The sequence below is a fragment of the Paramormyrops kingsleyae genome, chromosome 14 (genome assembly GCF_048594095.1).
Source record: "Paramormyrops kingsleyae isolate MSU_618 chromosome 14, PKINGS_0.4, whole genome shotgun sequence".
NCBI lineage: Eukaryota > Metazoa > Chordata > Actinopteri > Osteoglossiformes > Mormyridae > Paramormyrops > Paramormyrops kingsleyae.
This window is the reverse complement of record NC_132810.1, coordinates 22253950-22278127: the sequence shown is the minus strand read 5'-3', so window position 1 is coordinate 22278127 and position 24178 is coordinate 22253950. Positions and strand designations below refer to the sequence as shown.

The 24178-nt window shown below is 40.4% G+C and overlaps 2 protein-coding genes across 5 annotated transcripts in view; one reads left to right on the top strand and one right to left on the bottom strand.

Moving 5' to 3' along the window:
* Window positions 1-301: 301 nt before the first annotated feature.
* On the bottom strand, window positions 302-23403 carry LOC111857907 (transcription factor Sox-7-like). 4 transcript variants are annotated; one of them, XM_023839144.2, is made up of 5 exons: window positions 5767-5810; window positions 4799-4888; window positions 4611-4692; window positions 3167-3407; window positions 302-1771 (listed from the first exon to the last, which is right to left on the bottom strand). In XM_023839144.2, the coding sequence occupies exons 4-5, from the start codon at window positions 3396-3398 to the stop codon at window positions 912-914; spliced, it is 1092 nt and encodes a 363-aa protein (XP_023694912.2). In that variant the 5' UTR covers window positions 3399-3407; window positions 4611-4692; window positions 4799-4888; window positions 5767-5810; the 3' UTR covers window positions 302-911. The 4 variants fall into 4 exon arrangements, with proteins under 4 accessions (XP_023694912.2, XP_023694911.2, XP_072554940.1 ...); XM_023839143.2 differs by lacking the exon at window positions 4799-4888 and having other exon boundaries at window positions 5767-5839; XM_072698839.1 differs by lacking the exons at window positions 4611-4692; window positions 4799-4888; window positions 5767-5810 and adding an exon at window positions 23381-23403.
* The window catches only part of xkr6a (XK, Kell blood group complex subunit-related family, member 6a), a 38131-nt gene continuing 32467 nt past the window's right edge, over window positions 18515-24178 (top strand). The window contains exon 1 of the mRNA XM_023839175.2: window positions 18515-19298. Coding sequence (XP_023694943.2) covers window positions 18712-19298 — 587 coding nt within the window. The 5' untranslated portion in view covers window positions 18515-18711. The remainder of the gene's footprint in view (window positions 19299-24178) is intronic.

Genomic DNA, 24178 nt, shown 5'->3' with positions numbered 1-24178 from the left:
AAGGACCAATCCCAAAGAATTCAAACTGATGTAAGTCTGGTGACTGAAGCACAAAAGATGACAGTACTGTGTAGGCGAGAACCCATAGTAATGCCGCGACTGATCGCTTCCTGCGTCCAAATAAGAATTATACAAATATTTCATCCTGTCTATACTATGACTACATGACTATACTATTACATCATGACATTTTTTTGGTAGGTCATAGTAAAGGGATACTTTAACGCCAATCTGTCATTTAACAAAAATAATCGTAATGGAATGCATACATACTATCTTCAGCTAGCTCTGCTAACTTCGTTTTTAATTATTTTATGTCACCAAATCACTCTCAGTAGATCACATTAAAGGCCATTTTACATACCAATTACTGAGCACAGTGAAAAATTTCAAGATATGCTTCATTCACTTCAATTGTTTTGCTTATTAAAATACTTTGATTTCTTCCAAAAAAATGTTTGTGACTTTCTTAATCCCTTTTCATTTGATACTTAAAATTTCCTGGATGAAATGACATGACTTTGCATCACCAGTTTATATAATAATTTATATCGTGTTACAAACTCTAACAAACTCTAACAAAAAAATACAACATAAAAAAAATCAATGCTGTTAATATTTTCTTGACAATATAAAGAACTTAAACCAAAAATGAACTGCAATAATTGTTTTCTTGTTTCAGTTCCTATAAAATGTTTTATTCATCTTTATAGCTGTTGAGGTAAAATATTTCAAAGACAGAATATGAGAATGGTGATTTAACTTATGAAATAAAAAATTAACATAAACAGTAAAAACAATTAAGTAGCACACGTTTGACAACTGTCCTGTTATATCTCTGCAAAAGATTGTTTTTATCGGAATTCGTATAAAATCAGTCTGAGTGAGGATAATACGTAAAAGCACTGGATTTAGGAAATGCTGTAGTTGTTGTAATAGGCTGCTGTGGCATCTGCTAGGACAGATATGATGCTGGTCTCTGAGATACTGCTGCTACAGGAAGGAGATGGCGTCTGAATGTGTCCTGTCACAGTCACTGCACCTTGACTGTGGGACTCCACAGATGTTAGGTACTGGTCAAACTCATCCCTGTCCACTTCAGCCAGGAGCTCCACCTGGCTGAGCTGATCCAGGGTCTCTAGGCTGTTGTGCTCTGAAGGTGGTGAAACTTGTCCCAGATGCCGGTGAAGACTGTGACTCATCGGCGGGTATGAGAGGCTGTAGTAGGAAAAAGTAAGCGGACTGGAATTTTGGGTGGAGATCAGTGTTGAACTGCTTGATATTTGTTCAGGATGTGGCCCAGTATATTGAGGAGAATTCTGGGAATAAGGTGGCATAGGGAGCGGATCCTCGGGGCAGGTGGAAGAGGTTGAGTAGAGAGAGGAAGAGTCCTCATCAAGGCTGGCCAGTTGGAAGACTTCTGGAGGAGGGGGCAGACTACAGGGGGAGGCTTTGAAGGTGCCACTGGCTGTGGATGGATCTCTGAAACTCCCAATAGCTTGTGGGATGGGATTGGGGGAGAAGGAGGCCTGCTCTTCCTTATCCAAGGCAAGATGGCGGCCGCAAGCCGCTTGGAGAGCGTTCTTATCTGGGGACAGGCCACTGAGGAGGTAGCCGGGCTCCACGCGCTTGCAGACACGCCTCAGCTGCTTCTTCCGCCGAGGACGGTACTTATAGTTGGGGTAGTCCTGCATGTGCTGCAACCGCAGTCTCTCCGCCTCCTCCACGTATGGCCTTTTCTGAAGGGGCGTGAGAGCCTTCCAAGACTTTCCTAAGGGAAAAACACACACCTGAATTTAGTCAAATTTATTCACAACATTTCAATACGTCCCTTATTCCCTAGTTATGTATCCAGTGCGGGCCATTTCTGGTCCAGAAGCTGCAAATCCAGACCAAGATTTTGTTTCTACCAAACAGTTGAGCATAAACAGTCACAGTCATGGAGTGCTCAACTGGTTGGTTGGAACAAAACCTTGGTCTGGATTTGTAGAATCTTGACAAGAAATGTCCATTATTGTATTTAACTATGTCCCTATATGCCTCTTAAATGATTGAGACTGGATCATCAGTGGCAAGAAATATCTGTCAGTACTATTCTTATATTATTTTATAAATGTTTGCATTATTGTTGAGTCATAGACAATAAACCAACTAACTCTATACTGCTGTATCCCATTTGAAACAACATAATGTCAGCAGTATATTAGTTAACCCAGTTTTGGTGAGACAATAAATATGTACATTATGTCTGTGAACTGTAAACATTAGAACAAAGAGCGCTGCAAATGCATCCATCCATCTTGGACAGGTGGGGGTGGAGACTGATCCCATCCCAGTTAATATATGGTGGGGGACCACCGTGAATGGCACACCAGTGCCCCACAAGGGCACGCGCAGACATACACACACACACACACACACACACATGCACACTATGGGCAGTTTAGAGATGCCATGTTAGCCTGTTTTAAAACTACAAGAGGTTACCCACATGAATAGGAAGAACCTGCCAGGGGGTGCAACAAATGAACAAATAAAAACAGATAGATAGATAGATAGATAGATAGATAGATAGATAGATAGATAGATAGATAGATAGATAGATAGATGTATTTGCTATCAAAGTAATTCTGGGAATATGGTGTGAAATTTATAACAGATTAAGGAAAGGACACTTCATTGTGTTTTGCAGGAAAAAGACCATTGTTTTTCATATGTATTAATTACCACGTTCATGATAAATATTTGAATCTGATTGGTTTATTTTAAATTAAATTTAAATGAAAGTTGCATAACGTTTCCACCGTACCTGAAAATAATGAAATCATTATTGTCCATTTTCCACAGTAAAATGACAGTTTTCCTCATGTTTTTAAAATAAATACAATATATTTTTAGTTTACTTAAAATGCAAAACGTAAAATATATATCAAGAGCAGGTCTTTTAATGCAATACGTATTACACGTGATGTAAAACCCATCACCACTTTTCTTTTATGGTGATGATAAATGATTTATAACGTTGTGTCATTTTTTTCTCATTTTAGGACTTTCTATTTGAAATCTAATTGTAATACAAAGGATAAAAACCTAAAGAAGAGGTACTTACAGCGAGATTATCGACAATATAAAAAAAAAATGACATTGACAGTGTTGTTACTCTCACCTAACATTTTGCTCAGCTCCGCATTGTGAAGATCGGGGTTCTGAACAGCCAGCCTTTTTCGCTCGTCTTTAGCCCAAACCATAAACGCGTTCATGGGTCTCCTGATGCGCGGCTCCGATCTCTTGTCGGCCGGGGCTCTGCGCGCTGCCTGCCCTTCAGACGGATCCCCATCTCCCGCGGAGCGATCAAAGTTTTCGGGCCACGGCGTGTAAACGCTAACCAGGGCAGCCATGTAATCGTCCTATTAGGAAATACAACTTAAGCTATCTATCCTTTATTGATACTGTAGTTGATCGATTTGTTCCAATGTATCTATGTAACAAAGAAAGTTAGATACAATGAGTGGTTTTAGATGTAAAAAGTCATCATATTTGATTCCGAGGATCTTTGTAAGTCCATTTTCTGCCTTAGAAACTGAATTTCATTGGCATAATGAACAAATGGTCCCGTGCCCGTGCGCAGCACACTACCACTTGTTCAGTCCTTCATTGGAAATTGGAAAGCGCTTTATATTAGAGTCTCACTGAACCCCCTGAGGCGATTCAGCTCCTCCTCGTTACATTTGGCTACGCTCAATCTACTCCGAATACTCGGTGACGTTAGGAGCAAAACAAACACATGCAATCTACACCATCATTTCTTAGAAAACAGCCTAGTGTTTTCATTTTCGCATTTACCAACGCTTCCCCCATGGTACGATTTTTCCCTAAAACGATTTAAATGGAAAACTTATTCAGATATTAGCATAAGTTCTAGGACAAACTTTATGACGTAGGCGTACTTTTAATTTGCGCTTAGGGAGGTGAATATGTTACAGTACTGATAAAACTACTAGAAGTTTTACTTTTAAAAGTAAGTAGCCTGTTATAAAGTAAAAATAGTAATTATACATAATTAATTACTGAGTTAATAAATCTTATGTACTAAGAATGTATAACGATATAAATTTCAATTTACAATGCAAATAGGAAGGTGAGTGTAAAATAAAATATTACATATAATATACATTTAATACATCCAATATAATTTAATCACAGTTTTTTATTCCTCTGATTTATAACTTACCTGTCCCCTGATCTAACTCCAGGGGGTGCTAAAGGGCTTTTTGGCTTGCTGTTGAAGTACCACCCAACAATCGTCTAGCTAATTAAGGCAACCCCAAGAATGACATCATGTTCCCATGCTCGCTTGCATTCACCCTCTTTATCTAACACACTCGCCAAATGCCCCACGCCCGCAGCACCACCGCTGAAAACTTCCTGGCGCCTCCACAGCTGATTGGGCCAAAATGCAGCACCACAAATCCACCAGCATGCAGGGTGGCCTCGGCATTCTGGGAAAACTTTCTCTTAGATCATCCATAAGGAATTCCTCGGATAGTCGGCTAAGGTGTTGCAGGAAGGACAGGAAATCCTAGCATCAGGCAGGAAAAACTGGCCCTTGCCTCATCAATGTCTTCCTTCTCCTGAGTTCTTCAGGCATCAGATAAACTTCATGAAGATTCTTCATTGTCGTTCCCATCATTCCTTTGGAAATATTAAGAGATTTGTGGTGTTTGTGTACAGGCCTGTCACTTAAAAACAAACAAATATGCACTATAACAGTGGTGGAAAGTGCTACGGTGGCTCACACCTCCAGCGTTTTTAGGTTCAAATCCCACCCCTGCTGTATGTGTGTGGAGTTTGAGTTCTCTACCCACCCTCCAGGTGCTGCGGCTTCCTCCTGCAGTCCAAAGACATGTAGGTTGGCAAATTGTCATCTCTGAATTGCCCAAATTGTGTGTGTGTGTGTGTGTGAGAGAGAGAGTGATTCCTGCAATGCACTGGGTGTTCCCCTGAGCATCTTGGAATAAGCACCAGGCTCCCCCAAGACCCAGTATAGGATAAATGGCTGGAACACAATGCATGAGTAGTTTATTCATCTTGTATCACAAGGTAGCATAATTTTTGGAAAAAAAAGTAATATTTGAATCATAAAAGCCCTCAGAACAATACAACAGCTAAAGGTCATTTTAATTAGAAATTTGTTGAGAAGAGAATATAACAAGATTTCAAGACTCCCCCCCCCGTGTCTGTCGTTTGTTTCCTGCAGCAAATGTGATGAGAAACACTGTTATTGAACAGAGTTTTATTTACAGATTAATTGTAGTTAAAGCCAAATATTCAAAGTTCAGCACAAACTACCTTTTTTCTGAAATCCCACATAATGCTACCTAATGTTATTACAGAAAAGCTAATTATGATTTACTCTTTCAAGCTGTACTGATTATGCATTTTAGTCCAAAGCATTTGGAATGCATACCAGAAATTTTGAATATCTAATATATGAACCAAAATGGTCCCATTTTTTCTTTATTGAAGGAAAAAGCCTGTAAAAATCATTCAATCTAAATATAGATCCAAGCAGTATTTTTTGTAAAACAAACACACAAAATGTCATTTCTGCGACAAGAAAAGAAAAGCCAGGCCTCCCTAATAACCTCAGGGCACCTTGAGTGTCTATTTTAAACCCCCCCCCCCCAACATCTGAAGAGTGATTGCGCCCCTCCCATAGCCTCTAAGCCTTGCACAAACACACGTACACACACACATGTAGCTCACCCTCCGCACGGCTGAATCGGAGAGATCTCTCCCTGTGAAAACGAGCCGTCTGTAACCTCTCATGAGCAGTGCTGGCCCCCGTTCACACTTACGCTCCACCCCCCCCCCCCAAACCCTCCACATTCCTCCCAGCGTAGAGCTGCAGGAAGGGGATACGCTCTCAGCACCGCGTGTTACCCTCAGATAAGACTCCTTCAGAGAGGCAGACTTGTGGTTATCTTCTTCCTGTTTGGCCTGTTCTTTTTCCTGGCATGAGCTCGTGAGGTAGCCAACATGGGCCATCCCAGGGGATTAGAGCAGAGGAGGATCTTAGGTTCTATACAAGAAAAGCACAGCACAACAAGGAGCAAGAGTATCAGATACTACTCTAGACTTTCACTAAACACAATTATTGAAGGGTGTACCTGCATGAAGTCCAAGCATATTAACTTCAGTATATCGTGTAACCTAATGTATAACCAAGTCAGAACCACAAAAGGGTACGCATAGTCAAAACAAAGTTTAACAAATATATTGATAAATACAAAACAGCAATGTAACACAGATGTCAAGAAGGTTATAGCATTGACTTCCATTGTAACTTAAGTAATGCATCTTATATGTAGTAAACTGGTGAAATCCATCCAGGATATTTTTATATCTGTGCTACATGATCTTTTGTTAAAAGCACTGAATAGTAATTGGAATTCTTGCTATTCCTCAAGCCCCTTTTTCTATGAAATAGAAAAATCGCTATATGGTCCATCTGTTTTCCACACCTGCTTATCCAGGTCAGAGTCATGGTGACCTTTAATCCCAGAAAGCAGAGGGCATGAGGTAGGGGGTCACCCTGGATGGGATGCTAGTCCATGCGGGGCACAGAGTCACATGCTTGGGGCAATTTCAGAATACATCCACCAAAGCCATAAGTTATCTGACCCTGGAAGAGGACCTACAAGCTCACAGATGAGGCTGGAAATGAAAGCACAGACCTAGAGGCGTGTGGCTGCTGTGCAAGTCACTGTGTGGATTCAGCAAAGTGAAATCGCAAATAGGGTGATTAAAGGATGTCTTACTTGGCGTTTCTCACCTCACGTGGTTAAGATCCATGTATTGTTTTTCAACATGCAGTGGGCTTTCCAAAAGTTAGTAGCTCTAGAATATGGGTTCCCAAAGCTTGGTCTGTGGTTGGTTAATTTCCAAAAATAAATTATATATTTTCAGTCTGAAGAAAATGGGAACTATAAAACTTACAAATCTGCAATTGATCTGTTGGCACCCCACCACCCTCAGCTGTGAAAAATTTGACTGACGTAAATCAGTCTGAAGAAATAAAAAGGTTTGGAACCCCTAATATAGAAGACCTGATTACCATATCTGATCTGATATATCTACTAATTTGTAGATTCTGTTTCCGTTGCAGTTTTGCAAATTCTTTTCTGACTTGCCACAAAATCCACATTATGCAGATGTACAAAAAAATATTGCAAATTTGAGTCTTTCCATTAACCTATTTTTCATTTTGCATCTTCAAATTATGCATAGTGTAGGTCAATCGAAATACCTCTAGTGATAATTAGTTTCTAAGTGTATAATTTAAAGAAAGTTATATAGCAGATAATTTCTCTAAATGATATCTTCTATCCATCCAAAGCACTTATGCAGTACAAGGTCATCTTGAATTATTCTCTGCTTTAGAACTGACTTTGAATTCTAGAATCGGAGCAACTACAGAGGAAATGGAGTGTGTACGGAAACTGTCAAATCCTACAATGCTCTGAACTTGTGTCATTGTGGTGGGATTTATGCACTCTATAATTGCCCATAACCTTAGCACTATTAATGTATATGTTTATAAAAATGAGATCTGACACACTTGAAGCTCTTTATGTAGAGATTGTTCTCTAGCAAGCATTCCAAAGGTACACAAAAACAAAGCAGTTCAGAACATCATTCACCAATGCTTGCAAGATGGCTGGACTGTTTGACATGAGAAATGACATCATCGGCTATCCTGGGCTGTCCCAGGCTATCCCAGGCAGAACAGAGCTGTGACACATCCATTGCAGAGCACACACAAACGATGGGGCTTTCAGTCACACCACTGTGCCTAAATGCGTAGTTTTGAATTGCAGGGACAAACCTCTGTCACAGAGATAAAACATAAAGACTTCATAAACACAGACAGACCTAGCAGAAGGGAGACTCAAAGCCCAGGAACCTGTGGCAGTACAGTGACCCGATAAGCAACCCAGAAGTTACAGAAATGTTTGATATTATAGTCATATTGCTACATATAGGTCTAGAAAATACAAAATATACTATTTTAAATTCACTTGTGAATCATTTTCCTAATCTGTATTCTGACCAAAGTTCCCAGAACATTTTTTTCCAAAACCATCAATCAAACTTTGAATTAATTAATAATAGAATGCATTCTTTTAAAATCACTCACTCCAGCTTTCAAATTTGTTTGGATCATACAAACTTGTGATGGAAAGTGTGATATCTTCCTGTCCATCAAGCAAAAATTAAACCATTGTGATTCATTACATTTCATATTCATTTGGGCAAATAATGTATCCAAGGTGTTAAAAATGTATAACAGCAAATTCCTCCCTTGTTGAGACTGAAACCTTTCTGCTATTGTCCTTTTCCTTAGTTACTCCACCACCCACTGCACCCACCTTTTATAGTATATCACAAGGATGTATTTATACAGCAGTGGGGAAGTGAGAACACGGAAGCTGAGATCCTGTCGAGACACTCACACCCTGAACAGTAAAACTGTCTGGAGTTTCACATAGGCATTATTTAATGGCTGTATATCATGCAAGATAACTGTATCCACAATTGTGGATATACAAGATATGCTTTCCTTTATTCAGCTGACATTTATCCATCCATCTTCTAACTGCCTATCTTGGTCAAGGTTGTGGAGAGATTAAAGCCTATCCCAAAGCACATTGGGAAAAAGGCTGTGGTACAGCCTGGATGGGATGCCAGTCGATAGCAGGGCACAAAAACCCACAAATTCACACAAGCATACATCTATGGACAAGAGATTTCATGTGGCGTAAGTCAGGGTTGGCCAATCTCATCCACAAAGGTCCGGTGCGTATGCAGGTTTTTGGGGTAACCTTTAGGTCCGCTGTTCAAACCCTGGTGCGAGGACTCTTCAACCAATCAGTCCTCTAATTAGTAATCTAATTAGGGAGTTGCAGCGAAAACCCACATACACACTGGCCCTCTGTGGATAAGATTGCCCACCCCTGGTGTTTGTGCATGTCTTTGGACTGTTGAAGGAAACAAGAGTATCCAGTGGAAACCCCTCACTATTCACTATTTAGTTACTATTCTGCTCCCTATCTATCTATCTATCTATCTATCTATCTATCTATCTATCTATCTATCTATCTATCTATCTATCTAGCTAGCTAGCTAGCTATCAGGGCAAAAATGTCCCCATTGCCCCCTAGCAGTGTTGCAAGGATTACATTCCATTAACGAGACTCTTGTGCTAATAAGTTGCCTTAGAGAAACAGCTACACTGGAGTAACTATGCAAGACGAAGGCAGGATATAGTCACACTTACAGCATTCCACTGTATTAGAAAATGGACATGAAAACACATCAGTCTTAGTAACAAATGGAAGCTAAAAAAGAGTGAAATTGAACCTGAGAAAAATGAGGGTATTTCATTTGGCAGATAAACTCAAAGTTTAGTCAGTCAGTTCTACAAAGGGGTGAGTTGCTTCTTCAAGCAAGTGCTTCAACTCCTCTAAGGCTAACTTGATGGCTAAGAGGTTAAGAACTCTGAGGGCCCCAACATCACAATTAAATTTTGAAATGAATCTGAATTCTAGAATGAGAGCAGCTACAGAACTAAAGTTCCAAATAACGCCCCTATGGAAAATGTTAAATCCTATAAACCTCTTAACTTTTTATCCATATTCATGTATATGTTTGCAAGGGTGATACAATAAGCCAAAAAATGAAGTCTAACACACTTCTCAAATTCTCAAACATGGAAAAAATATGATATTGAAGGTAAACACATACAAATCATTCAACCATATCTCAGAGAATGTCTTTCGCCAGTGTTTGCAAGATGACTGGACTGTTTAACAGGCCAAACGGCATCACCGGGTATTCATCATACCCATTTGTAGTGTTAAAGGTCACCTTCCACATAGACAAAATTTTGGGCATTAATTAAGCCAAGATTTTGAAGGCACTTTGGCTTTCCCTCATTCTTTCAAAAGCCATGGACTTCAGCTCTGCATATAGAGCATGAAGATATCCAGCACCCCATCAACTTAGACACCTTCACACAAGCCTTTGTCTCTCTCCTCTCGAATCAATCAGGAACCAGGTTGCATCGATTGCAATGAGTCTATGTCAGTAGAGGTTGAGTGTGATGTACCACAGAGAGAAAGGGAGAGATAGGAGAAGGCTATCCCAAAAGCCTTTCCCTCTGTCTCTCCAAAATGCAAAGGTCCAGACAAGTGGCGATCAAAATAAGATCCACCGTGGTTCTACCCAGTACGGTTTGCCAGCTCTACTTTAAAATACATCTGAGAGGCCACGATAGGATGTGGTCATTAGAAATGTATTCTAATGTCAGCTTTCAGCCGTCAGGGTTCATTAGCATGTCCTTTCCTACCCAAAGAGCTTCAGGTATCTGTCTGCCTCCTATCAACAGTTAATCATCTGGATGCTGTCCTGACTGACCATGTACTTTTACTCCCATGTTGCCGATGGGCCACGGCAGGATCTCCCTCTTAAGTTACCGTCAACATGTCTTACAATCTAAAACAGTGTTCAGTATAAAATTCAACAAGGAGTGTATTGTTCATTTTTATCTTAAATTGGTGAAAGGACAGAGTGAAAACAAAAGAATATGCACCCCCCCCCCCAAAAAAAAAGAAAAAGAAAAAAAAATCTCGCCCCATGAGTCAAAAATCTCCTGAGGAGAGGGACAGACTGGGATAGTGTTCAATCCTGATAAGAGGGAATATAAATGCAGCCAAGATCTTTAATTTGAAAAGGCCTGGCTTTTGCATTTTGAGATCCTTCTCATTTATCAGCCACTAACTGTGTGGCAGGGGAAAATATTCTCGCAGGTCTGGGTGTCCACAGGCAGATAATTGTTTGGCAGGATCTTTAAAAAGGAACAGGCAGATAATAAGATCAAACAAAGTAATAAAAGGAAAGTGATCACAAACCTCATGCTACTCATATCAGTTCTTTTCAGATTTTTCTTTCTTTTGATATTAACTAAATAGCTTTTTATGATGCTGTTTAATCCTTGCAATACCCAAAACAACACTTCTCTTTTTGAAAGCTATTTTTCTGTTTACTTGCTACAAAATCAAGCAGTAGTTCAAACAAATGGTTATGTGTCTGATTTCTCTAGACACAAAGGTATTTTCCCAGCTTCATTAATGCCAAAGAAATTGACATACTTATTGACTACTTATTCCAGTCCAGCCCCTTTTATGATTTGTGGATTTTAGTATTATTGGTCAACTGGGTCATGTGATACCACTGAGGAAGGAAGCTGATGGAGGGACAACAGGAAGTAGTTTGGGCAGGCAGGGGTACATAGTGATATAGCGGTTAAAGGACCTTAGGTGTGACCCTGGGCATAGACCCTGATACTGTCTTCCTCGAACAAATAACTTGAACCTAAATTACTTCAGCTAAACATCGAGCTACCATGGTTAACGAAACTCTACGTTCTCTACGTGACCCATGTGGCCAAGCAAGGAGGCAGGGAATGCAGTTCCCTTCGAGTACCTTGAATCATCATCCAAGCTTTGCATGAACTCTACTGAGAAACGTATCACACTTTTCATCATAAGAAATCTACTTAATTTCATTTTAATGGCATTTAAGCTTTTTGCTCTGAAAGATATTTTTTTAAAGGCTGTTGGATTTTTGCCATTTTAGCGAACAGCCTAAGGTGTAATATAAAGGTTTCCTAAATTTAAACTGCAATATTGTGATGACCGGCATGCGGGCGAGCGGGGAAGCAGGCGAGAGAGCCGTAAATGCGATCGATACGGGGTTTATTTCTGACAGAACAACAAACAGGGAGGCACACGGCAGACCACGCCAATGACAGACCTGGGGAAAACAGACTCAGACGCAGACTAAATACACAGGACAAGCGGAAAATAACAGGCAACAGGTGATCACAATCAGGAAGTAACACGAGGTAACGAGGGGGGCGTGGCACACAGGAGGATCGGAGGAGCAGGTCATGACAAATACGTTCATAAAAACCTACATGAGGCATCAATATAGGAACTCAATGGGTCCAAACTGGGTACTAATAGGTATGTTAGATTTATGGAATCATCCTAATCTAAATTATACCAATAGCACCACCCACTGCTTAAAACTTGAATTGAAAAAAAGGTTCCCCATTGCCTTTGCCATATACTGCACTATAATATTATCCATGTATTATTATGATTATTTATTGTTGTTGTTGTTGTTGTTATTGTGGTTGTTGATGATGACACATTGTTGTCTCACACCTCCAAGTTTAATGGAATGAATCCTGTCTCCTAGCTATCTGTGTCCCCTTGAATTATTATTGCTATTATTTCTGACTGCTCATTGAGTGCAGCGTATACTCTTATTGCAAAAAAAGAAAGAGAGAGTAGGAATAGAAGAGAGAGAGGATTTGAGAGACGGGGAAAGGAGGGGAGGATGGAATAGAAAGCTTGTCCTGCATAATGGAATTAAAGGAGAAAAAAGAAATGGTGGAATCAAACTACTAGGAGAGGGAAACAAGCGGGGGAAATAAGACTCTGCGCCAAATTTTCAAGGCTTACGAAAGACTCGTGTCTAGAGTCAATTTGTGCAGGTCTTGGAGAAAAGCCAGGTGGACCAGATTGACACATGCTGGGTCACAGCTCCGGAGAAAAAAGAAAAATCCTCTGTGCCTTTAATTCAGTTTCATCTGCCATGGGAGATAAAGCCTGCGCTCTGCCCTAGTCAATCCCACACTGCAGAAAGGAAAAATTAAGCCCTTCAGAAAACTCTTTAGCAAGGCAATGATTCCCTTAGACACAATGCCTTTTCCAGGAGACAGCTAAACTCCAGAGTACTCATTGAGCTCTCCATTGAATTATATCATAGCATAATAGGATATCTCTTTGGAAAAGAAAGGACTACGATTGCTCTACATATTTTTAGTGACGGTCCGAGCATATCGCAGAACCTCACAAAACCTTGAAATCATACATTCGACGTTATTTTACTTTTTCGTCAATCTGAATTGGAAACTGTTGAAATAACCATCTGTGCGTAACAGCGTTTCATCAGTCATAATAATAGCACATAAAAGTAAAAGAAAAACAAAACACTCATCACCATTGGTTATTGAGTAAAGATCGTAAATATGAATTTAATGGGTAACTGAACTGACCACGTGTTACTGATTGATTTACTGATTTACTCGCTTGAGTATACTACACATTGCCTAGAATGTGTGACTTTGTGTGTGTGTGTGCCCTATGTCTGTGTGTGCCCTATGGATTTCCTTTCATGGTTTATTCCTGCCTTGTATTGTTTGCTTCCTGGGATAGATTTAGCCACACACCCCCCTTCCCTACATGGCCCAGTTCAGGATAAACATTTTGAAGACAAAATGATTATAATGCATTAAAACTGCATTTAAATGAGACATTCGAGGATTGTTATGCGTATCCAATAGTCACCTGAAAAATAAGGTAAACATGAATGAATGAATGAATGAAGTTAGAAATGACAGTAATCTCAATTTGGGGACAAAAAGTTTTTTCTTTTTGTCAGTAACATGAAGGGCTTCTATGTCACAAAATTAACACATGCTGCTTATCAAGGCCTTGACAACAGTAGTCATGACAACAGTCTGGGTGATTCTATGCAAATGATGAGATAGAGGGACTGTATTTTAACTGGTTCACTCGCTCATTTACTATTCCCTATGTAGTTAACCATATTGGAAATTAGTTAGTGAAAAAAGACAGTGGTTTCAGACACTACATTCCGTGATACACAGTGTCGGTATCCTAGCAGTCTTTGACAGATGACATTTGCGGATAGCAAAATACAGCAACAACATATACAGAATAAAGAAGAGTTGATATGCATGCCTCAACCTGCAATTAATTTTAAATAATTAAAATGAATATTATTAATTTATAGTATTATTGTTAGTACTGTAAATATCTTTTAAAATGTCAGCTTCAGACTTTGCAGAGATCATTATTATCATTATGAGTTACTTCTAAAAATGAAAATGCTTATATTTCTATACAAAGTTGCACTCTTGCACTCTTGGTATCACGAATGGTCAGAGTAGGCCAGACGGCATTGTACATCTTTGCTGTGCAATTTTCCATTTGTGGAAACCTTGCTAAAGAGCGACGACTACATAGGACAGTTTAGCAACAATTTTCCCATTGCTACATGCAACTATTACATACCCAGGTTCTCAGACCTGGTTGGAGTAGGAGGTCCTTCAAAAGCCTATACTAGCTGAAGGCAAGCCCATTAAGTGACTGGATGAGGCGAGCATACTGTAAAACACCTCATACTGTTATTTAAGCATATCTTCTGTAAGCAAAGACAGTCCTAGCACCAGGCAACTGTCCAGGCAGAGTGAAGAAAAAGAGCAGAATGAGTGGAGAGCATTTCAAGTAATAATCAAATGTTTTCCATGTCATTTTCAGGGCAGGCTGGCCTCTAATTCATTTTGTCAAACAGCAATCTAATTACAAAGCCAGGCACAGATAGCATAATAGCAGAAGGAATCACAAACACAGGTACAGTATAAATAATGCCTCGATATAATTTTCCACGTGTGTTCTCCTCTTACAGGTTGGTAAATGTCACCTCATCAACCAAGCTCATACATATCTGGACAATGTGCGTTGTTTTACTCACAAAAATCCTCTTTTGTCGATCATCAGCGGCAGCCATTAGCTAGAAGAACTTCCCCAAACTTTGTGAATCATTTAAATTGTTATCCATCACTGCACCTAATCTGCTCACCCTTCTCTGTAACTATCCACTATTTCTACAGAAAGAGAAAAGGGAAAAGTTGTTATACATATTTTTGGACTTGTTATCGAGGATTGTGAAGCATTTTGAAAGAGATTTCCGGCACCTGTACAAAAGCAAAAGCTCTCACAGTGGTGCTTGTCGCTTGTTCATCTAATGTTGTTCATGAACAGACACACCGTCCATCCATAATTTGAAATGCTAACTCTCCTCCGTGGTGGATTTCCCTTGTTTACTTTACTGTTGAAACCTGCATTTTTCACATTAGGTGCCTGAAGCTTGCTTTCTATGAAACTACCTATGTGTGGCATATCTGAAAATGTAAACCAACTTGTAAAACACGATGCACAGCCTCAATCTGTACACTAGGTGGCTGTATGACAGTTTAAGAATCTTTTATCTGTCCAAAATGGAAAAAGATGATTAATGAAGTGACATTCACAATTCAACAATTAAGTTTTATTGTATTATTCTAACTACTGTTAGCTAGCACTAGGGTGAAATAAGGGTTTCTGACACCTTTTATAAGGTTAAGATTAATAAGTTTATAAATATTGACTGTAATATGTTCTCATTCTGTTTGAAATGATATGAAAAAGTCTACCCAACTTATTTTATTATATATTTTTTACACATTTTTTACCATCCAGTCTGTAGACGTTGCTTGCTAATGGAAGAACATTCCACACTATAGATAAAGTGGATGACAAGTCATCTTTTAACTGGAAAGTTAAGTGTAATGGAGAACTAGGATTAGCTAAAATGTATCCATCTACATAATACAATATTAAATACATGAAAATATTTTATCAAAAGTTTATTACTTCTATATTCTACTCCTCGATTTTAGTAATACAGCAATATGAGTTTACCCTTTTGAGTCAGAATTCTCTGAACCTGAATTTGTATTTAAATAAAAACACTTTTCTGTTTATCATTAAGCCTTCTTAAGCTTGAGGACTTTGCAGTGAAGCTTGGGACAGTATTCCTGTGGGCTAATGTGTCGCAGTATATTTTCGCTCTGATCTTCGTTGCTATACTCAGCAATGTCCAGTGCTGATTTCTGTTTCTTTTGCAATAAATTATTAAAGCTTACATTCTGACCTTTCTTCCCATGCTTTGGCCAAACAGAAAGGTCGCACAACACTGGCGTTCCCAATGCAAGATCACAATCTAACATTTCACACAAAACAGAGCTTTATTGTTTTAAATAATTCTTGTTTCAATGAAACCAGTAGGTATATGGTTCTACTTGTGTGTCTGAATCTCTTACAAATATCAACATTAATATTTCATAAGACCTTTCGTGAAGCACCGAACCATTGTAAAAAAGAACACACACCTTGGTAGAACCTCATACATACAACACAAAACAAACAAATATTTAATTAATTGTAGTTTTTCATTATTTAATGTTGCCAAAATGCATTTACATATTTAGTAGTTACTTTTATTCAAAGTGATGTACAATTGAGGAAGCAGGGTTAGACTCTCCCAGAAACAATTGGAGTTAAGGGCCTTTCTCAAGAGCACAATGGTGAAGTTACTCAGCTGACCGTGGCATTTGAATTGATCATTTTCTGATTAAATTGATGGTGGCCTAACCCACAGTCACACTGCCCCCCTCCCCTTCTGGTGAGAGAAAATCACCTCCATTCATTGAACATCAATACAACACGATTTCCTTCTTTTGTTTCCTCTTTTTTAGGGTTTTACATTTTTAATGTTATACTGTGAACCAGCATGAGGTTGAGCAACAGCACAAGATTGAATTTGGGTGTGCCCTCATGTTACCATGGCGACTGATCACCAACCTCATGCCTACAGAAGCATCAGTTAATAAAACACAACTGGCCCTATTTCTTTTAATAGGGTTTAAATAGTGCCTATTTCACAGCTTTTCAGGGCACTTGCAATGAGTTTAGTGCAGTATTTTTGTCTGATTGCTGGTGGCCAGAAGTTTACAGTATGTGGCTGATTTATGCTTGCTGTTTTAGGAAAGGTTTATGTTTGCCATTTAAAAGGGATCATAGCCATCTTTTATTTAGTGTTTTTGTAGTAAAATATTTGCCTCCTCCCAAATATGCAAGATTTTGAAAGTTATTAGGAAGGATCTTTAAAAATCACTTTACCATTTTTTGTTGCCCACATTAGCTGCATTAAAATCAGTTTAACAGTACTAACAGGAAAGCTAGCCATTATAGAATAAATCAATACAATAACCATATATCGCCAAGCCTCATTCATGATCTTTGTCAGAAGTCCTGTTGGATGCAAAAAGAATTTCTAAGCACACATGATTCAAATATTACATGTACAAATAAGGGAACAGAACCCGTTTACTCAAGATTGCTAATTCGCCAATCGTCCCCTTAAACGACATACCTTTAAATGGCTAATTTTCTATTTAAATGCACTGGTATTTATATAACGGCTTAACCTGGATACCGGAGACCAGCATACTGCAGCTCTAGCAGCCAAAGACTTGCGCATTTGCACGCTAGAACTTAGTGACGAAACAGAATTCTTCGCCTAGTTCCAAACGCAGATGTAAACGCCGCCGTATCCCCCGAGCCGTGTTGCTACTTACACGCTTTGCATTATTTATTCTGCATGTTCATAGATATTTAGCTTTTTGACCTGGAGAATCTGCTCTTGCTCTCATGAATATTTCACACGGTTTCCATGTAAATTAGTGAATATGTACATCGTAGATGGACACAGACTTCCATGTTAGTAAGCAGGATTTTTCTCTGAGACACTAGGCAATGGATGATAATGTGGAATGCAACGCTGTACAGAGTACGTGTTGAGGGGGGAACTCAGCACCACACGTTCACCGTAGATAGCTAGTTTGGGCAAAAGGGGCAGGTGTTCAGGCACCAGTGCGCGCGCCTGGTCTAATGTATGGTCATTTTTTTATTAAAAGGGTTCCTTTCAAACTTCACCATTTACCTGAATTTACCTGAAAAAGGTATGATTTTATTGCACCACATTCTGCAATACATGCGATGCTTGGAATTTTTGTTAAATGCAAGAGTATATGCAAGTAAATAGTAAGTTTTGCTCTGCACGTACGTTAAATTATAAGGATACGATAAGACACAATATCGCACATCCATCCATCCACCCATCCATCCATCAATGCATCCATGTTCTATACCTGCTTGCCCCACATTATGTAAACTTAGAACAGCCAAATGTTTCTTGGATAATAATTTGTTAGAACACGAATACCTTGAATATATGCATAGGGCGTTATAAATGTTAAATTAGGTCTGTTTGCGCACCAATTACCGATCAGATATGTGATAAAAAAAAATTAACATAAACTATTAAATATTTAATATACTTTCATTGTTGATGTGTATGGCATAACTGCATATTTAACGGGCATGTAAGTATATATGATTAGTCTATACATAATACTTTGTGACACGTTATCAAAATGTTATTTAATATTTGGTATTGTACAAATAAATAGATGGCAATAATGATAAATTGTATAACGAAGGAGAAAGGTGCTGGGAGTTAATTGGTGATGCGCTAAAGTTTAATACTAATTCTGAGTATTACACGCAGAGTATGCATCAACCGTGTGATTCAGAAGACACGTTGGTTGCGGGGGAAAAGAAACTCGTGGTTAAGAGTCATATTTATTGGTTTAATTTCTGAATACCGCACGGCAAGATTTGGGCTACTGCACTTTAGTTCTTTTCCCTTTCGCTGGACTGGGGAGACGGTATAATCCCGTGTAAGGTAATCACTGAGGTGGTAGTGGAATCACACCCTTTTTCGGGATGGGGAACAGCAGTTCTAAGGTATGGTCAGAACAGGTATGTAGGAAGTGACGTCATCTGGGTCCGGAAAACGGAGGGGGTATTTTTTTTTTTTGAGAGCAAGATGGCAGCGAAATCTGATGGTGTGGGGGTCGTTACCGGTTTCGCCCAGCTGCACAACCTGGACGAAGTGGTCGGGGACGGCGAAGGAGATCTGCCGGACAGCAGTGCGATACACATCTGTCATTGCTGCAACACCTCGTCCTGCTACTGGGGATGCCGGAGCGCCTGTCTGCATGCTCTCCTGGGGAAGGGGAAGGGGAAGGGAAAGGGGAAGGGGACCAGACGGCCGCCGCAGCAGGAGCGCCTTTGGCTGGACTGCCTGTGGATCGTTTTGGCGCTGTTGGTCTTCTTTTGGGACGTGGGCACAGACCTGTGGTTAGCGATCGACTACTACTCCAAGCGAGACTACACGTGGTTCGGGCTGACCCTCTTTTTTGTACTTGTCCCGTCGGTGCTGGTCCAGATACTGAGCTTCAGGTGGTTCGTGCAAGACTACACCGGGGGAGGTCTGGGGGCGGTGGAGGGTTTCAGCCGGAAGGCGACAGCTGGATTGAGCGCCAGGATTCACGGCAGGGACAGGTGCTGTCAGATATCTGTGTGGACATGGCAGGTTTTCATACATGTTCTTCAGATGGGACAAGTGTGGAGGTAAGGATGCGTTGGCATTTTCCTGAAAACTGTAAGTGTAATGCAGAGCTGGAAGCCACGATCCCCTGTTTCTCCCTCCTCTGCACATTTTCCTCTAATTGTTCCTTCGTGTCACCTGGGATAACCTGAATGGCTTTGCATGAGGACCATATGAGTGAATTCGTTTTTGCCTCTTAGCCTTGATTAGTCAATTAGTGCGGTGTTTTAATTTCTCGTCGTTGGATTTGCTCCGTGTTCTTTCACGCTTTATTGGGGGTGCTTTATTTATTGCCAGCGCTGTCACCATGTCAGATGGACGTGGCTGAGCAGCCAAGCTTTTATGCGCGCCCTGGGACATGGACCTGCGAGGAGAACCGTCTCATTTTTCGTCACCGTCTTTGCCGACGAAGTCCATGTGTGGACTCGATTTAATCCAAGTTATTTTAAAGTTTTTTTTTTCTATGAGGAGGCGTATGCATGCTTTCAATTTGGTGGGGGCGGTGGTGGACCTTTTTGTGGGATACCAAGCCTTGCAAAAAAAATGTCGACTGCTGGAAGTACTGCGCTACGTATAGCGCACATAAGGACTCCTTGTGTCTTGCTCCCGTTCTGTACGCCTTTTAGCCTTAGCAGATGGAGTGAGCCCGATCGTGTAAAGGAATTGCTATCCGACACGCCTTTTCGATCACACGATCTTTTATTTAATGTTTATATGTATGCAAAATACATTTTAAATGAGCTTGAGATACACGTTTGTTTTGCGTTTTGATGTGGCAGTAGCTTTGCAGACCCCTGACGCCAGATGCTGGTGAGACCGGGTTGAAATATTATTTTTCCAGGGTTTTCCATTCAGTATGTAATGACGGAATCACAAGAGCAATTGGTCACCGCCCGGAAAATGTCATTGACTTTGAATAAATACGACTTTTGCAATGCACGGTCGATTTACGGGACAAACGGTGACTGAATGACCTTAGTAATGGGGGGGGGGGTGCGTATTCAGTTCATCCCATCTTCATACGTCTTTGGAAAATCTGCAGTGATTTAGTAATTTGGTGATTCTGAGCCGGGAGAGGACGTTACTGTAAAGAGCGTCTGTGTAGGAAAGATCCTTAACCGCATTCATGGTCTAGCTGTGACCATTTTAAAAGTATTTTCTCTAAAGCCAGGTTTTTTCACTAGGGTGCCTAAGCCATTGAATTTATTTAAACCTTAAAACCTTTAAAAAAAAAAAAAAAAAAAAAAACCCAGCGTCATGTGTGTAATGCGTAAGCCTTTTGATATTTCCGCTGAAGACGGTGATGTAATTGAAAGTGACTGTGGGGAAAGCAGTGTTTGTGTGTATTATTTGATCCCTAAAAGCGTAAGCCTCTTGTGTGTATTACGCCTGGTAGTCAACTTTTATAGAAAATAAATTATTCACGGCGTATGTTATAATGTTAAATACTGCATGGTGCGCTTTCTGATGTAAAAAACAAGAACAATGTCCCCAGCCATTCTCAGGCATCATCTAGATCTAAGTCGGAAATTTAACAAATAATAAAGAGCGTCTTTTAGCCTTGGGATGTATTCTTGTTTTATTTTGGTATGCTACTCATAGCATCTTTATACAAAATGAAAAAAATTGAGGTACTTGTTAACCCATTGGGATGGTTTCAAAATACTAGTTTCACCAAAAGCCAAATGGCTTCCTCATGTGTGAAGCTTGCAGTAGGACTTCTGAAAGCTTTACGCTTCAAGTAAGGCTGCTTCCTATTGTAGAATGACAAAAAGGTCATTTTAGTTAAAAGTGGAGAGTCCCTTATGGGTGGAGTTTGAATTTGGGTTGAACTTTGAGTGTCCCTTTGTGTTAACAAAGTTCATAGGGTTTTATTTGACTGGTACAGACCTGGAAAGATTTAATAAGAATTTTGTTCAGGTTTATGGCACAAATCAGACTATTTTATAAAAGAATTTCTGGCTTTGCCTTTGCTATGTCGACTCCTTTGTCAGTACCCTTAATTTTTAGGTCATTTTAGAGGCCATGAAGTTTTGTATATGCAGCTTATACTTGATGAATGTACACTTGGGTGTTTATTATGTCAGAAAGGCATTTTGTGCTGTATATAGTGAATGTATAGGTGCATGTAGTTCGACTGAAGAGTGTTGCATTGGTACTGGTATTTCCAGTTTGCTTAGGCAATGTTGTACATCTTACAGGAAGAAAAAAATCAAGAGGGCTCTTTCTAAGGTTTGCCAAAATAGTGAAATTGAAAAACAACTTTTTTGACATTTAACTTAACATGGTATTTAACCCAAAATGCTCTGTTACTTAATTATGAACTATAGTTTACCTGCTACAAAGATCCTTATTTGGGCTGTTTTCGATGTCTGCAGCTAACGTGCATGCAAGTATGTAATCTAACATTAATACATAAATAATGTGGGTGGTATTTTAGGAAGGCTGTTATGGATGCCGTGTATTAGATTATTACTTTATGTGTAATAATAGGTAGCCATCTAGAGCTCCATTTACCGTTAGTATGGTTTAATGGTGAAACAAAATTCATGTTTTGTTTCCCAAGGGTATCCTGAGAACCAAGGATGTCCTAAAATGGACACTGTAGCGCACACTAATTATAGGGATTATGTGCGGTATTACATTGCGAATGCAGAGTGCTGTCCGGTGCTGAAACTCATTTTTGGATTTGCTCACTGTTTTGGCAGCAAAATGTAAGAGAAACGTGCGAAGGTCAATGGATGATTCCATATTGTGCGACGTGACAGTTGATGAGTCTTCCACCTTTACGTTTTCAAAATAGGGCAATTACTGTTGGTAGCCATTAATCTTTGTAATTTCCTTCAATATTATCAATGACTCAGAAATTACCCAGGCTTTGTACTAGGGAGCGGGCAGGGTAAAGTCCGGGTAATGTCCAATGCGACTGATTCGGACATTTGCATTCACGCATATAGCCCCTCTGGTAACATCTATAAAGTGCATGTCTGAAAGGGGCTTTAGTGACACCAGTTTGCCTAACAACATATAATTCAAAATCCCAACCCTAGAGGTGTGAAGAGACAGGGCTACCTGCTGTCTTCAACACCATAACTCCCTTTATCCTCTTGTACAGAAAGTCTTCTTTGAAGTCTGCACCGAGACACCTTTTTGTCATTGAATGGGCGTTGAAGAATGAATCAGATAAGTGTTTATCGTTAGCGCGCTACTCGCTATAGCAGCAGGAAGCCGTGAAATTCAGCGGGTTGCCTGTTCGATAAAATGTGTGAGTAGTGGCAGGAATTTGCGGGGAAGTTCACTGGAGTTTGTTTCCACCGGCACGAGCTTGTCATTACTTTCCTGAAGAACTTGTGAGAAGCGAGAGTTTTGGTTTTGTGACTTTAGATTGCAGATTAGCATGGCCTTGAGGAACAGGAACAAGCCAGGTATAGATGGTGCTGACTGGTCTTTGCCTTCTGCGCAGCTGAAAGATATCTTGGGTGGAGTTCCACACTTTTATTGCGGCCTCCCACAGGGTTAGACATCGAGACATGTGCCTCCACGCTTTCTTCTGACTTCCATCAATATTTCATTAGATGGGAATGACTGGGGAGGGATGGTGATTGCGTTCAATTAAGCCGCCCAGGAAATGTTCCCAAAGTCGGGAAATGCAGTATTAATCAGCCCTGGGGGCCTTGTGCATCTCCAACCAGAATGCTGAACATGTGACCGGCTTTGGCACCAGTCACGGCTTGTGGTCCAACTTATAAAAAGATCCCGTGTCCTTCTTTGTTTCTTCATTCTGCTGGAATTTGCCATGTAATATGTGTCACGCCCCGCTCCGTCCGATCCTAATGTGTGCCACGCCCACCTCGTTACCTCGTGTTCAGCCCTGATTGTGATCACCTGTGTCCTGTTATGTCTGGCTAGTCTTTTGTATTTAGTCCGTGTCTCAGTTAGTTTCCCCAGATCCGTCATTGTGGTGTCACGTTAGATGTCCGTGCCTGTCCGTCCCTCCCTTAATAAACCCCGTTACCTGACTTCCTGGCTGCTCTCGCCTACTTCCACGGCTCGCCTACCGTCCGATCGTGACAATATGTTTGTTAGTGCTTGTGCGTTTCCTTACTGTAGGCTGTCTTCAGGCATCTCTGGTGGTCCCAGGAATCTGTCCTTCTATCTTCTACACAGCTGTGTCTTTCCAGAAATTCCTGTGTTGTACGTTGTGTCGTTGGCTTTGTTGACCGACTTTGCCCAGCTAGGTGAATACACAAAGATTTCTCTTTTCGGTATAGAAGCGGAAAAACCTTGGCTACACAAACAGCTCCCTGGGCAATACCTGACGATCAGTGTGTTTAAAATAATTGGGGGAAACAAATTCAGCATCGCCCATGTTCGTCATTGACCTGATATGGATACTCAGTCCTAGATTTCAGTGAAATAATCATTTTCTCCTAAATCAATAAAGCAATTGGAAAATTCAAATATATGCCTTTCTGAACTGAATGAAAGCCCAGGCGAGACCCCTGGGTTATTAAATCTCATTGTTTCATTACAAGCAAAGATCAATACAGAGATAAAAACATGCTGTCGCGACACAATGGCGACTTGCGTTACCGAGTGCTTCACTGCGGCTTCTCCTCTTGCGGCGTAAGTGCTGACGCGGGGGGGCGCTGAGGATGCGGGGGGCTCTGAGGATGCGGCGCCATATCTGCTAGCCCGTTTGCTCATTTCCGTGCTCCTCACGAGCAGCCATTAGGAAACCTGAAGGTGGCTGGAGGACATTTTAACGCAGGCGGCTGTGTGGCTGCCCCGCCAGCCTTCAGGACCCCAGGCCTGTCGTCGTCAGTGGGACTCTCTGAGAGAAGGACACGCAAAGAGCAAGGGATTCTGCTCTTTTTCTCTCCTGTAGGTTACTTGTGGTATT

Coding starts and splice junctions, on each gene's coding strand:
- LOC111857907 (XM_072698839.1), bottom strand. CDS start 3,398: ATGGCTGCCCTGGTTAGCGTTTACACGCCGTGGCCCGAAAACTTTGAT. Junction 1,772..3,166: donor GGAGCTGAGCAAAATGTTAG/GTGAGAGTAACA, acceptor TTTTTCCCTTAG/GAAAGTCTTGGAAGGCTCTC.